Source organism: Peromyscus maniculatus, chromosome 8 (genome assembly GCF_049852395.1).
Source record: "Peromyscus maniculatus bairdii isolate BWxNUB_F1_BW_parent chromosome 8, HU_Pman_BW_mat_3.1, whole genome shotgun sequence".
In the NCBI taxonomy this organism is placed as follows: Eukaryota; Metazoa; Chordata; class Mammalia; order Rodentia; family Cricetidae; genus Peromyscus; species Peromyscus maniculatus.
The window spans coordinates 62,227,226-62,242,994 of NC_134859.1; the positions used below are offsets into that span (position 1 = coordinate 62,227,226).

General features: G+C 47.6%; 1 protein-coding gene across 1 annotated transcript in view; it reads right to left on the reverse strand.

The window, feature by feature from the left end:
* Positions 1–15,769, reverse strand: part of Nxn (nucleoredoxin) — a 146,870-nt gene extending 131,101 nt beyond the window's left edge. The window contains exon 1 of the mRNA XM_006977414.4: positions 15,313–15,769. Within this exon, the coding sequence (XP_006977476.2) occupies positions 15,313–15,672 (360 nt within the window). The 5' untranslated portion in view covers positions 15,673–15,769. The remainder of the gene's footprint in view (positions 1–15,312) is intronic.

Consider the following 15,769-nt stretch of genomic DNA (forward strand, 5'->3'; position numbering starts at 1 on the left):
AGTAGTCTACCAGGGAGTCATAGTCCGAGACCAGAATTATTTAATGTACTACCCTTCAAGAAAATATATTGATTTCAAATGCTAAATCCATTGTTCAATACGCACTTAAGCACACATTTCTATATGCAGCATATATATATATATATATATATATATATATACACACACACACACACATATGTATTATTTTTTCTGGAAGAGTACAAAACACTATCATGAGTTATTTTAGGAAAGAGGATTATTTTATGATGAAAAGCTAAAATGCTCACTTTCCCTTGCAAATGCAAAGGAGTTCACCCACTAAATCAAGGGATATAAGGGGCTTTTACCGTTAGCCATTGCAGAAAGCCTGTTATTTGTGCTGGATGCAGACAGGTGCCCTGCCTTCCCACGAGGGCACTCGGGTCTTGCTTTTGGGACCTACCCTGGCTGGAACTATGAGTCTGGCTCTGCGGCGGAGTACCCTGGGTTGCTGTAAGCAGAGCAGCGCTGCAAAGCCCGTGTTCTGTCGGTCTCCACAGACGCATACTTTCCCTAAATCCTAGAGAAAAGCAGTCCGTCCAAGTGGCATTAAGTAGTACTTTACTCTTAAGAACATTTGTACAAGCTTAGAACAACCCGTCTAAGGGTGGGATCTGGGGGCCTTGTGCAAACTGAGGAAAATTCATTTCCCCAGAAAGTGCTTTGGGGTCCTTAATTCCAACTCATCCCCAGGCCTCACATGCGAACAGTGAGGATTCTTCTGTGCCAAACTGTACCGGATCTAAGAGATTCGCGTGTAATCTTTTTTTGTTGTTTCTGTTTTAGGGGAAAGGCTTTGTTAAGTAGCTCACAGTGGCCTTGAACTCCTGTTCCTTCTGCCTCCAATTTCCCAAATGATGTGATTATCTGGGCAGTCATAAAGGAGCAAATATAGTTAGGTAGAAAATAAATCCTTTTCAAAATAAGATAAAGTTCTTAAAAATAAATGGGCTGATTTGTCCTACAAAGTCAAATACTAAGAAAAACAAATCTAGGCCCTAGGTCTCTCTGTAGCATCTACAGCTAATTCTGAAAGTCAACGCCACACTTAATTAGCCAGGGGGACTCTCCTGGGGGGGGGGGGGCAGTGAGAAAAAGCCTCCCTCAAGCTCTATCAGGGCCCTAATGAAGAAGTGAAGGGAGGCATTGGGGTTGGGACAAGGCACTCAGTATTGTCACGTGGCCCTCAGGAAGTACAGACTCTGGGCCTCCTGGACAATGGAGCGCCCTCAGCTACATGCCAGCTACCAGGTGTACACGGACTTGGCTACAAGCTCCTCCACAGGAAACAACCGTACCAGCATGCCCCGCGTGCTCCTCCAGCACAGCAGTTCTGATCCTTTAAGGTGGAACTTTCAGCCAAGGGGAAGGAAACGTGTGATAAGGCCACCAGCCATTGCTGTGACCCGCAACCGGCAGATAGAGGGACGCTGACTTTCCAAGGCGCAGATCCTGCAGACCGCACACTGGAAAGCTTGATGGGTGCCCCTCAGCAGATCCGACAACTCATTCGGGTCACAAAAGGAGTGGGAGAAGTGGTCACTTAGGAGCAAGTGTGGGTTTACCCAGTACAAGCCCGTTCACACCATCTTTCCTGCAGAGAGAGTCAAGAACTCCTAAGTTCTCCCATATTGAACATGCGAAGTAAAGGGCTGTAATTATCCTGGATGGGGGGGTCTCTGTGCCCTGGGGTCTATCACCCAGGCTTAGTGAACATGTTATTAACCCCCTGGATAAAGGTCTAGGGGATCACACATAATTCCGATATGTAGTGGACATGTCAGCTTACAAAACGTTCTCAAAAGACTGTAAAACTTGATGGCATCTAAACTGACTCTTGAAAATGAGAGGTCTGAGGATTCGGATTCTGTCGTCTTCATTTGTCTAGTCATCTGACTGGTAGAGAAGACTCTGGAATTCCGGTTGACTAAAAGGTCACTGTGTCAACCCAGGGAGATGTGACTATCAGGAGAGCTGGGGAAATTACTCAGTGGGTATGAGTGTTATTGCACAGGTACAATGACTTGAGTTCGAATCCTAAGCACCCACGCAGAAAGCTGCCACGCAGGGCCACACATCTGTAACCTTAGTGCTGTCCAGGGCAGAGACAAGAGGCTTGCCAGGTGTGCTGGCAGCCAGCCCCTCTCCAGGCTCCATGAGAGAGCCTGTCTCAAAGGAATAAGGCAGACAGTGATGGTGTAAGGCACCCACCATCTTCCTCAAGTCTCTGTAACACACACACCACACACGTGCATGTGTGTGTGCCACAGACACAGGCACCACACGCATAAACACACAACATAAGAAAAAAGAAAAAGGAAAAAGAGGTAGGATGTCAGCCTGCTGGGCAAAGACATCTCATGCTTTGGGTAAGTCTAGAAAGATCTGGAACAAGGGGTGATGTGATTGGCTTGCCTCTGTGTTTGCTGTGGTTCTTTTTTGTTATGTTTTGTTTTTTGTTTGTTTGTTTTGTTTTGTTTGAGACAGGGTTTCTCTGTGTATCTCTGGCCGTCATAGAACTCTACAGACAAGGCTGGCCTCGAACCAGAGATCTGCCCGCCTCTGCCTGCTGTGATTAAAGGCGTGTGCCACCACCGGATGGCTGTTGCCTGTGGTTCCAAAGGCCAAGAGGTCATCTGGGAGAGAATGGCTAAAGCCAGAACAAGCTTCTTGAGGAGATGGTATGTGGTCACAGAAATGTCCTGGCGCAGCCAGCCACTTGCTGGGCATACTTTCTCTGAGGATCTTCTTTGAGGAGTACCCCTTCCTGATGCTCAGACCCCAAACTCTGGGCACACAGGTGTGGATGTAACTCATGCTTAGCCAATCAGGGTGTTCTACATCCTGGCCAGTGACCAGTGCAGGATGGAGGGTAGCCAAACCTGCTTCCTTCCACTAGGATTCCGAGGGGATGGGAAGCAAACCCAGAGCTGCTGGTGGCCGTGATGTCACCCAACCAGCCCACCCAAGTCCAAAGTTCAAACACACAGCAGAATGGAGAGGTGGGAAGCCATTAGGCCTCAAAACAATGTACGCCTGCACCTCTCAGCTATGGGGGCTAAGAAGTGTCCTTTCCAACCAGCAGTTCTGAACCACCCTGAGAAAAGGAAGGAAGCACGGAAAAGCTCAGGAGCCGGACGGTGGTGGCAGTGCACGCCTTTAATCCCAGCACTCGGGAGGCAGAGGCAGGAGGATCTCTGTGAGTTCAAGGCCAGCCTGGGCTACCAAGTGAGTTCCAGGAAAGGCGCAAAGCTACACAGAGAAACCCTGTCTCAGGGAGAAAAAAAGGAAGGAAGGAAGGAAGGAAGGAAGGAAGGAAGGAAGGAAGGAAGGAAGGAAGGAAGGAAGGAAGGAAGGAAGGAAGGAAGGGAGAGAGCCACAACAAACTGCACGAAGATGGGGGAATACAGCCGTGGGTAAGAGACTGAGGGAACATCCACAAAATGTCAACTGTAGACCGGAGCCAGACAAACGGACGGAGGAGGGTACACATCCTGAGGAATGATGCTGTGGCTATCTGCGTCTTTAAAGAGTCAGTGAGGGCATTTCCCTAGAGGTCTCAATCAACACAGCCCTGAGACACTTGCACATAAACACCGCTCCTAAGGACTCAGGCACAGAACCAACCCAGATGTCCGCCCAAGAGGACCGGATGAGGAAAATGTGGTTTATATATACCGTGGACTTCTTTTTTTTTCCAGCCATAAGGAAGAATGAAGTTTGTAGGAAAGTGGATTCAACTGGAGATGATCATATTACGGGAATCAAGCCTGTCTCAGAAAGACAAGTAGGGACTGTTTTCTCTCATTAGTGCTTCCTAGATGTTACAGAGATACACCAAATCGCTTGTGTATATAGGACATGAACACAGGAGTGAGGCAGTCTAGGAACCAGAGGGGACTAGCAGGAGGGGGAGGGAAGAGAAGGAAGGTGGGTGGGGGATATGATGAACGGATGGAAATCTCCTTATGCAGCACAATAAAGACCACAGACAAGGAAAACTTGCACAGCTTTTTCGTTTTTGACATGGCAATTCACTGTCCTGTTTTGTGTGTGTATTCTTGTGTGTCAACGTGTGTGTACTCATCCAAGTAGAGGCCAGAGGTCAACTCTGGGTATCTTCCTTGATTATCCAACACCTTATTTTTTGAGACAGAGTCTTTCGCCAGATCTGGAGATTGTAAATTCTGCTAACTGGCTGGCCCCCAGGCCCCCAGGGTCCTCTTAGCTCTACCTTCCCAGCATAGGAATTACAGGCAAGGACCAGTGCCCAGCTTCACACAGCTACGAGTCCTCAGGCTTATGCGGCAAGCGCTTCGACATCTCTCAGCCCACTTTTCCTGATCTATGTGATGTGTGAAGACGGCTATGACAAAAAGTTTACAAATAAATACCAAGGGAACTGTGCCCAGACTTTCTTCTGCTCACTCACAGTGTGGAAGAGAAAATAAGACCCATTCAACAGAACTAAGTACTGGATTGAATTATCACAGACATGGTCTAGAAATATAGTCACACTCAAAATCAGAGATATGGAGTACTAGACAGAAGGCTCTGTGGTTAAGAACACGCGTGCGCATGCGCGCGGCCCTTCCAGAGGATGGGAGTTTGGTTTCCAGAACACTGGGCAGCTCACAACTGCCTGTACTCTGGCTCCAAAGTGTACTCACAAGGCATATATTCACAGACACACATACATATAAATAAAAATTAAGTAAATCTCCTTTTAAAATAAGGAGATAGGATAGGTGTACTGTCTATTTTTAACATACATGAGGCCCTGGGTCCGATCCCCAACACACACAAAAATATCAACATGTCACCAAAACAACAACAGACAAGCCAGGGTCACTGTCCTAGAAAGAAACCAACGAGAAACTAGGGAACATGACAGACCACCAGATACTTCTGAAGGAGGAAGGGTGTCTGAGGAAATACAAAGGCTGAGAATTCCTCCCTTCTAGCATCAGAATAAGCATAAAGTGTAGAAAGAGCCATCGAGCGCCTGGGATAAACACTTAAGTGGCGTGTCCTCCACTTTTGCTCACACCTTTGGTGCATAAATTGATTTAACCCCCAGAAACAACCCAATGTACCCAATGGGTACGGCTATCTGCAATTACTGACCTTGAGACTTGAGACACAGAAACCATATAACCCGCCCCAAATCACTAAGCCAGAAAGTGGAGGCCACGACACAGACTTAGGAAACCTGGATTCCGAGTCTATGTTCTTTCTTCACTTGCTAGGCACTCTAAATATTCACTGATAGCGATGGGGTATTTCTGAAGCCCATGGATATAAATGATCTTGGAAGTCACCGGCAAGTAAGGCCTGGGAGCTAAAAAAACTCACACTCATACCCACATCCACACCCTTTCAGCACTCCCAGGGTCACGGTGTGATTTTTTTTTTCCTATTGTGAGTTGTTCGGCCCAATCTTTAGATTTCACATCAAACCCTGACAAATGAGTAACAGATGAGGCAGCTACGCTCAGCGCCACCACGATCAAATGAAAGCTCTCTTGACCTGATCGTGTCTAAGGGGAAAGAAGGCCACATCTCCGAGACTTCAAGAAGACTAGATCCATTCAGATTTTTATCCCAGGGACACTGACCCAAAAAGACAAATAGAAGCTGTAAAGTGAAATGTACCTGGAGAAAATTCTCCAAGGAAAGCAAAGAAGACCCTTCCCATGGTCCAGCAGCCCTCGCCACACCCTGACTAGTGACTCGTCACGAATGATCAGAGATGAAAGCACCCTTCATGTGGAAATGTTGCTTGGATTTATCCATAATTGGCATCTTTATAGACATAGTCATGTGGGAAGCAAGGGGTGTGAATGACAGAGTCATCAGGAGAAGGGAAAGCTGAATGTTAAGTTTAAACTGTTTCTGGAAAAGGGTTTTTCTGATGTGTAGCTCGTACAAAGGAAAAAAAATACACCATCTCTCTGGTCTAGGAGTTATGGCCAGCGAGCAACAGAATATTTACAGTTTGCTTTTAATCACTGATGCCCCAGAACAACGTCTCCATTGCAGGGTTTCCCTCCAGAAGAACCGTGGGGCAACGTGCATTACTATCAGTCTCCCTTGTCATAAAGCGGAGAGCACATGTTTGAGATTTCACTGGAAGTTGGAACAGCCGATACTGAAAGCCTCATAACGGGGAGGACTGATTTAGTCCTAGATCTCCACAGGATACCTGAAGTTCAATTTTGTCACTGAACAAAAGCACTAAAGCCGCCCTGCGGGCTTTGCATAGGATGAAGGGGAGTTGGGGGGCCCTTCACTGGCTGAACTAAAAAAAGCCAAATCATTAAAAAGAGAGGGGGAGAAAGGGGGGCTTAGAAATCACCGTTATGGAAGGGGCAGCAGCAGGAAAGACATCTGGGCTCTCCGCCTTGCCAACTGATAGCAAATGTGTTAAGTAGTTAAACTGCAGCTGACTCATCTAGAGTGCTCCGTGCACACCCGGAGTGAACTCACGTGGAAGACACCAGTCCGCCTCCTCCTGTGCATGAAGCATGTTTGATGTAAACGTTTCACAAGATGCATTTTCACGAACAGAAAGGAAAGACTCAAATTTAAGAGAGATCAGCCAAACTTTCACCCGACCCTGTGAGCCCCGACCTCATCACTGGCTCTCTGTACTTCAATTCTCCGACTCTTAACTTCCTTGGAAATGTTTAAAGCTAAATATCCACCACACTGATTGCTAGTGGCTGGCAGAGGACTGGACATGCGTTGTGAGTCCCTGGGAAGGACGGTGCTAGAGAAATGCAATGCATTTATGAAAAATAAAAGCATCAAATGACGGGTCTGCATATGAGACTGTTTTAATGCACTAAGTCAACATTTCAAAAAGGGGCTCATGCTTTTTCCTAGTTTTGAACACAGAATTACAGGGTGATGCAGCTGCGCAAGAAGCTACTGACTGGTCCGTCCAGCCGGGACATCTGTTTGCTCATCAAAGACTTTTTGAAATCCTCATTAAGGGGTGGGAAACAGCTCAGTGGTAGTGTCTGCTTAGAGTGAGCAAGGCCCTAGGTTTGATCTCTAGTAACACACACACAGAGACACACAAACACACATATACATACACACACACACACACACACACACACACACACACACACACACACTTTGAAGCTCCTTAAGACTAAAACAAAAGGGCTGGAGAGACGGCTCAACAGTTAGGGGAGCGCTTCCTTGCAGAAGACCCAGTCCAATTCCCAGCAACCACGGGGCAACTCACAGCGGTCTGTAACTCCAGTTCCAGGGAATCTAATGCCCTCTTCTGACCTCCATGGGCTCTTGCATCCACATAGTAAACAAATATACACTAAGATACACACACATAAAAATTAAAATTAGGGGGAAAAAGGCTGCATACAATGGCAAATGCCTTTAATCCCAGCAAAAGGAGAAAAAAAAACAAAAATACTAAAAACAAACAAAAAACCCACTACAGCCGGGTGGTGGTGGCGCATGCCTTAAATCCCAGCACTTTAATCCCTGCAGAGGCAGGCAGATCTCTGTGAGATCGAGGCCAGTCTGGTCTACAGAGCGAGATCCAGGACAGGCACCAAAACTACACAGAGAAACCCTGTCTCAAAAAAACAAACAAACAAAAAACAAAAACAAAAAAACTCCACTACAAACTGTGCAGGGTATATACAATTTACTTTTGTTCAGTTAAAGCCCAATTGCTAACATCAAATACTAAAAATTAAGCTACATAATAGCAAAAATGCATTTTTTTTTGTTCTTGTTTTGCTGTTTTTGTTTTGGCTGTCCTGGAACTTGCTCTGTAGACCAGACTAGCCTCAAACTCACAGAGATTCACATGTCTCTGCATCCAGAGTCCTGGGACTAAAGGTATGCGCCACCACACCTGGAGAAAGTGCATATTTCAATCTGAAAGTCACAGACCTGCTTTCTGTGACATCATCCTGTTTCCCAGCACCTGGCACAGATCACTTTCCCCTTCCATCATTTGGATTCTGTCTTCACGGAGCTTATAGTCCGATGGAAAACACTAGGAAATCTTCCAAAAGTCCATGCACAAGATCTATGGGAGCCTCAGTGTGGTGGCGCACGCCTTGACTCACAGCACTCAGGAGGCAGAGGCAGGTGAATCTCTGTGAGTTCGAAGCCAGCCTGGTCTAGGGAGTTCCAGGAGAACAGTCTACCTAGAGGGAAAAGTGACAGGAAACCCTGTACCATACCTATAGATGTGTGCTGCTACCACATGTCTCTAGAGACACAGAAAATCCAGGACTTGCAGTCCATCTTGTGTCCATTCAAGATGATAGCCTTTCACGTGGAACCTTAAGTGAAATTCTGAGTGAAGTGAAGGGGAAACCTGTAAAAGTCATTTCCTAAATCAACCGAACTGAGAAAACCTTATAAAACACAACAAAGGTTGGCAGGCTGTCTCCCTGGGTAACGGCCATCACCATCAAGCCTGAGCTCCATCCCCAGGGCCCACATGGTGGATGGCAAGAGCCAACTGGTACAAGTTGTCTTCCACATGCCACACAGTGCACCCAAAGATATTAATTAATTAAAACAACTTGATAGAGATAGGAAAGCTTCTAAAAGAGGGACTGCAGGAAGCTCCAAACCAGGCAGGTCGGAGAAAAACAGCATAGTCCAGAAATGCAAGCGACAGAGTCCTGTGACACCACAGTGAGAGGCGGGCAGCCGGACTTTGGACTTGACTGCAAAAGCGTCCAAGAACCGAAGGGTTCTTCTTCATCAGGAGGGTGATTAGGAGTTGTGAAGCTGTTTCTTTCTTCAGGGAATGTGAGGGTCCTGGGGGTTGAGCCCAGAGCCTCGTGAATGTCATCAGGTAAGCTACACAGCTCCAGCCCAGAACTGTATTTCTGAACTTATCACTCCATTCTGGAAGGCCGTAGAGAAGACCTGCTCAGGGCGGTAGCAGAGTTCTAGCACTCACTTCGCCGAGTGTTGTTTGCCACTGGTCCACAAAGAGGTAAAGTACCGAAATGGTGAGCAGACGTTAGGGATGCTTGTGACACGCCATCAAAACATCGGCATGCAAATTGGTGGTCCGTGGTCTGTCTCACCTGCTTAAACAGCACAGCAGCCAGGATGTGTTGTGTGAGGCAGGACAACGGATGCTTGCGTGTGAAATGTTCTGATCTGGAAAATGAAGATTAGAAGCAGGGTGCCCTAGAGAAGGCGGCTGGTAGGCAATGGTCCACAGGAAATGGAAACTCAGAACCCATTGACCGCAGGAATGGAGAGATGGGGATCAGAACTACCAGTTACTACAGAGGTCCAATTAGCTAGAGCCCATGCCTTCGGGGTGTGTGAGAGCTGTGGAAGATAATGAAAGGTGGCCTGGGGATTCAAAAATTCTCAATAACTTTGAAAATCACGGCAAGATACACAACAAGAATGCATAAGAACTTGGGATTCACGGGATTCGGAATTCAGAGCTCTTTCCCCTGAGTGCCTTTGAATATGCATAGCGGCAAATTAATGAAATGAACAAAAGTAAGCACCCTGGGGGTTAACACGGAGTGCCACTGGGAATTCAGACTGTGAAGAAAGAAAAGCACAGCCTAGGCCAAGTCTACACTCCCCCAAATGAAGCCACGTGGCCAGGAGCCACACCTAGTTCAGAACAGGGGCAGCCTCAGAGTCCTCAAGCCCTATTAGGAAAAAAAAAGATGCCCGAGGGACCTTCCTGACTCCTGCTCCAGCTATAAACAACACAGAGCATCCTTCTACCAATTTGTGAAAATATTAAAGGGAGCCGCGTACGGAACGGAAGCAGGAGACAGAGGGTTGGGGAGAAACGGAGAATGAAATCAGTGATCCTAACTTTAACCTCTGCTCTGTGCCCTGTGCTCTGGTTCACACTCCAACCCAAATGGGGAGACAACTCGATTCAAAAGAGCTGTGCACGGTCATTACCTGGGAGGTGGGATTCATCCAGCCACAGAGAGGAGTCTGGGCAAGCCTAGCCTACAGACTTCCAGGACAGAGCAGGGAGGCAGCTCCGGGAGAGGTGAGTTTCTGCAGCTCAGAGGCGCACTGCCCATTTCCCCAGGTGAAGGAGCATCCCCACACTGTCTAGACGGGGTAGCTGGAGTCAGCCAAAGAGGTGCCTAACAGCTTTGGCAAGTGGGGAGACAATGACAACATCCGTGCTTTCTCTCAGAGTGGTACCTGATCATCTTTGAGTTGATAGCCTTTACCATGCGTAGGCTGAAGGGATCAACCACGGCTGCCGGCAACTACAGAATGGGAGATCACTGACCCTAGTAATCTTCCAGAAGTGTTAGCTGACATTCATTTGCTCTCGTGGTTTCATTTTTTTTTTTTTTAATCTTTCTCCTTGGTTGTTACCACTTACAGGGCAATTCTTTTAATTCCTTCGCTACATCCCCTTACAAGGTTATAAGTGATAGGTCTGGCCTAGAGGTGGTGGTGCACACCTTTAATCCCAGCATTCTGTAAGGCAGAGACAGGCGGATCTCTGTGAGTTCGAGGCCAGCCTGCTCTACAGGGTGAGCTCCAGGACAGCCAGGGCTACAGAGAAACCCTGTCTCAAACCGCACCCCAAAAAGTGAGAGGTTTGAAAGGTTTTAAAAGTACATCATAGGAGACGGTAAAGCAGTTAGCAGAGTGCTTGCCTAGGGTGTACTAAGCCTCAAGTCCCATCCCTGGCATCACATAAGCCTGGTGGGGTAGTACATGCCTGTAATGCCAACTAGGCAGGTCAAGATAGGAGGATGAGAAGTTCAAAGTCATATCCAACTACACAGTGAGTTCAAGACCCGCCTAGCCTGCAGTGAGACCCTAAGAAAGGAAGAAAGGAAAAGCTGGGCCATGGCGGCCCATGCCTTTAATCACAGCACTCATGAGGCAGGCAGATCTCTGAGTTCAAGGCCAGAGCAAGTTCCAGGACAGCCTGGGCTACACAGACAAACCCTGTCTAAAAAAAAGGAAGAAAGGGAGGAAAAAGAAAGACCTCACAACAGGTTTGCAATTCTGTGATGTGACACAGTCCAGAGTCAAGCTGTATAATGGATTACTCAATGTTGTAATAATTTATTAATAAATGATAGCAGCGTTTATGGAGCACGTATCATTATGTCAGGCATGGGCATTTATCACACAGATGCTCCAATGATCCTATAAGACAGGTGCTATGATCCCCATTTTACCAATAAGGAACCTACGGCACAGAGATACAGTGTCCTACACAGGACACACAGCTAATACACAGCAGACCCAGGACCTGAACCCAGGCAGAAAGACAAAGGAACTTCGATTTTCAGCCACCAGATTATTTCATTACATGGAGAAGATAAAATTAAAACACACACTATAAATAATAAAAAACGGGGAAAAGCTTCTCCAAGAACATGGCTCTGATTGCTTTAATTGGACTGCTGTCTGTTATTAGACTGATTCAGACGGAAACATCATCCCCAATGAGATCCTGGCCTGGCTGGTTGAGGAGGCTCTTTAGGAACAAGCAAAAGCCTCTACCATTCAAAGCTGTATCTTTTTTTGGTATCTTTCACTGTCTTGAAAGGGAGTAGGAGGCAAAGCCAGAAGTGTATGTCAGTGTCCTGTCACTCACTCACTGCCTGAGGTGTAAGAAGAGAAAGACCAGAGGACACGGAGCTTGAAGACTGGGTTGGCACCAGATCTAGTCACATCCAAAGTGCCCAAGGAATTCAACAGAAGTCCAGGCCATGGCTCTGGTTTAGACTACACCAAAAGAACCATCCAGAACAGCCAGAGCAAGCAGGCCACACTGGACGGCTGCAGAGTGACCAGTGACTCCATCCAAAGCAAGTCAACCAGGAGGCTGGGCCAGAGTCACCACCTAGCTCTAATGGCTTCCCACCCTGACTTCCTCTTCCCCACTCCAACTTCCTCTACCCCTTTCTGTCATTCAGAAAATTTGTAGGCCAAATCAAAGCCCAATACATCTGTGCAGAGGAGGTCAGTGGTTTGCTCCCCCTGATGTTAGAGCACCCACGACCAAATGCTTTGCACTAGACACCCAGCCCAGGCAAAGCCAGGGCCTGTGTTTTAAAAACCCAAACTGCTATTCACTCCTGACATAGCTAAGTTGATCCTGGAGCCAGATCCACCGGTTTCAACAATTAATTTTTCTTCATCTAAAGAGACAACTCGAACCTGAAAGTCTAAATCATCACCAATTCCCAACTGTTCATCACGTTCTCTTTCTTCAGAAATCTGAAAAATGTCCACTAGCCTACTTACTAAAACAAGCCCAACCGCTTTCCTTAACTTCAGGATTACAGGCTTCCTGACACAGCCACGCCCATAAATGCACTCAAAGTTTGATTATCATCTAATTACAATTTCTATATAGCTATATAATAATGTGTGTGTTCTGGAAGGAAGAAGAAAAGCCCCTATTACTTTAGACCTACCACTAAAACAAACAGAAACAGAAAAGACAACTTTCCATACAAAAGAGGACGGAGGGAAAAAAAAAAAAAGATATGGGTCCCCTTGACCTCATATGTTCTCACCGCTCCAGTGGAGGTGAGGGAGCCAGGCAAAATGCAGGCTGAACATATATGGCCATCCCCGGACTTTCTTACTATATAAAGGAGAAATTAATAAGAGAAGAAAAAGAGAAATACCATACAGCATTTTCATTCCCCACCATAATTTTTCAATTTTCTGTAGAGAAATGCCAGCCAATAACTAATTAGAACCATATCCTCTGTGATCCCAACGGGAAGAAACACACAGATGGGTTTAAAGACCAAATGTTAATGAGAACTTAAAAAAAAGAATGTAATCTGGAACGTGGGTTTTCCTTCAGTATAAAACAGAATGCTCTTCTTTACAGCTATTTTTATAGTTGGGGAAACAGCCCAGACGAAACCATCAACAAAAGTTTAGTGTTCACCCACAAGTGTCCTGAGCTGGGGTACCCTCGCCTCCCATTTTTCTTGGGGTGAAATTGGTATTGCAAACTCACTGATTTCTGTGCACCCCGATTTCAAGCTGCAGAAGACAAAAACTAGGTTACAATGTGCTTTAGCCCACTCTGGTTTCAAGGTGAGAAGCGGTCCCTTCCACAGTGAGGACACATTCCTTTCGATTTCCAAGTGTGTTTTCTACAAGAAACCCATTGCGGGCCTTCTTTACCTGGTCTGTCCCCGGAACACAGAACGCTTCTGGGGTCTGACACTGAAACACCTACTCTCCACCACAGGGGGGCTTCCAAAACTGGTCTCTAAAGAAACAAATGAACTATAGGGTGTGAGTGGGGAAAATGGCACAAGAAATAAATTTGGGAAGCTGGGGATGTGAAGCCCAGTGGTGGAAGGCAGGCTTACTTAGCATGTGTAAGGATCTCATGCCCAGCACCACACAAAAATAAATAAATAGATAGGTAAGTAAGTAAGTAAATAAATAAAATCAAACTAAATGTTTAAGATGCTGGCTTATGATTTAGACACATCCAGCATTCTGAACTGTATTTTTCAAATAAGAGCCTGCTGGCCTGTGCCATCCAGATGTTCATCTGAGTGGGACCAGCCAGGCCAGGGGAGGGCTACAGAACACTTTTTTTCATGCAAAGGGGTAAGCCAGCATAGAGTAAGCCTCTGTCATATCAAATATACCCCTGTGGGGGGAGTGTTAGGCATCTCCAAAACATCTCAGTTTGCTCCATATTTTTATTGCCCAGCAATTTTATTTCCCCCTCTGTAAAAACTACAATAGGCCATAAGTCTGGAACATTCTGCCATTCATTGTATACTTCCAAAAGATAGAAATTATTTGTATTGCCCAATAAGGACATTATTTTAAACAGATTTTAGTCTACAACAGAAACATGCCATGACGATGGAAATATTTTTTCAATAAATGACTTTCTGAACGTTATTTCTTCCCAGAAGGATCATCAAAACAACCACCAAAAAGAAAACAAAGGATTCCCATATTTTTTAAGGAAAAAGTACTAGCCTTGCATATTCATACCCTAGCAGGCATATAAATCAAGCAGGGGCATAATAACTTGAAAAAACAGTTAAGATGCAAAGGCTTGCTTCTGTGTGGTTAGTGGGCTGATGTTTTCCCAGTGTTAAATTTACCAACTGTATTTCTTAAACTATATTTCAAACTTTAAATCTCACATCTGTGCCTTAACACTGCTTTGGGATGAATGATTTACTCGGGACATTTTGAGGTCAAATTATAAGCCTTTTGCTCTCACTAAGTCTAAATCATTTGTCTCAACATGATTCTGTACAAATAAAAGGAACACGTGGCATGTGTTACCACCGTCCCTGGAGGAACCTAAATGCCCCTGGAATAGCCTTTCTCCTGTGCGCCCCATAAACTCAGACGCTCCTCGGAAAACGAAAGGGCCGGATTCATACATTGCATTAGCCACGCGAATTAAGCAAGGGCACGCCAAAACTTTTCCTGTTAGCACTCATTACAAAACGTCTTGAATTTGTTTGATTGAAACAGACGTCTTCACCCAACAGATACACTCTGAAACCCAAACTAATTTCATCTGCAAACCGGTGGGCCATTTGCTGTCTTGTCATTCATCGGTACCGATGGGATCAGTTCTGCATCTAATTCGAAGTATAGATGCAGCAAACGGCCCACCACGAAACTATGGCATCTACAAGGACGGGGCTGTTCTGGGCCTGGGAAGATCGCTGGACAGCCAGACAATGAAAAGCTCCCCGGTGGCCACTAACTCAGCCCAGGGGGCGGGGCGGGGGGCAAGGGAAGAAAGGGGGAAAGGATTGAGCTCCCCTTTCTCCTGAAGCCGCCGTCAGCAGCCGCCTCCGGGTCCCTGGCCATAGGGGAGGGGGCCCTAGGAAGGCAAGATTTCTCTGGGAAAGAAAGGAAACTTCCTGGTGTGGGCATTATGGGAAGGGGGCTAGTGCCCTCCCCCACACACTACAGGTATTTGCGGGGAGCCAAGTGGCTGGAGGAGGGTGGTGGTGGTCAGGGAGTGAGGAGGGTAGAGCACGGCCACCCCTATGCGACTCCCAACGCGTGGACCCGAGGGGTGTCAAACTTCCTAGCGTGGGCGCAGTCAGGCACTGGCACCTAGGAGTTGCCGCGAGCGCCCTAGCCCGGCGGGGTCCCGGATAGGGCAAGAAGGGGGAGCCAGCCAAGATAGAGAAGGCAGGCCTGAGGACAGCGGGTGGGGGCGGCGAGCAGCTGGCTCCCGGAGCGTGGAACGCGCCTGCAGGCCGGGGGCGCCGCCGGGCCCGCGCTACTCACCTTCCGGTGCTTCTCCTTGTAGGGCAGCGCCAGCCATGGCATGTCCCGCACGAAGTCCTGCCACTGCCGCTGGTCCTGGTCCGAGGACACGAAGACGATCTCCAGGCGGTGCGGGGGCTCTGGCTCAGCGGCCGCGCCCGCCCCTGCCCCGGCCCCCGGCCCGGCGGCCGTGTCCCCTCGCAGGCGGCCGTAGAAGGCGGCCAGGCTAGCGCTGAGCTGAGCGCAGGGGGCGCTCAGGCTGCACCCGAAGTAGAGCCCCAGCAGCGCGATGCCGCGGGCTCCCAGCGAGTGCACGTCCACCTCCTCGCCGCCGCCCGTCACCAGCTTGTCGCCCAGCAGCTCCTCTAGGAAGACCGACATCCTGGCCCACCGCAGCCCCAGCACGCGGGCGGGCGAGCGGGCGGGCGGGCAGGCTCACGGCTGCTACCCGGCTCGCTGGTCCGCGCGGCGGGCGGAG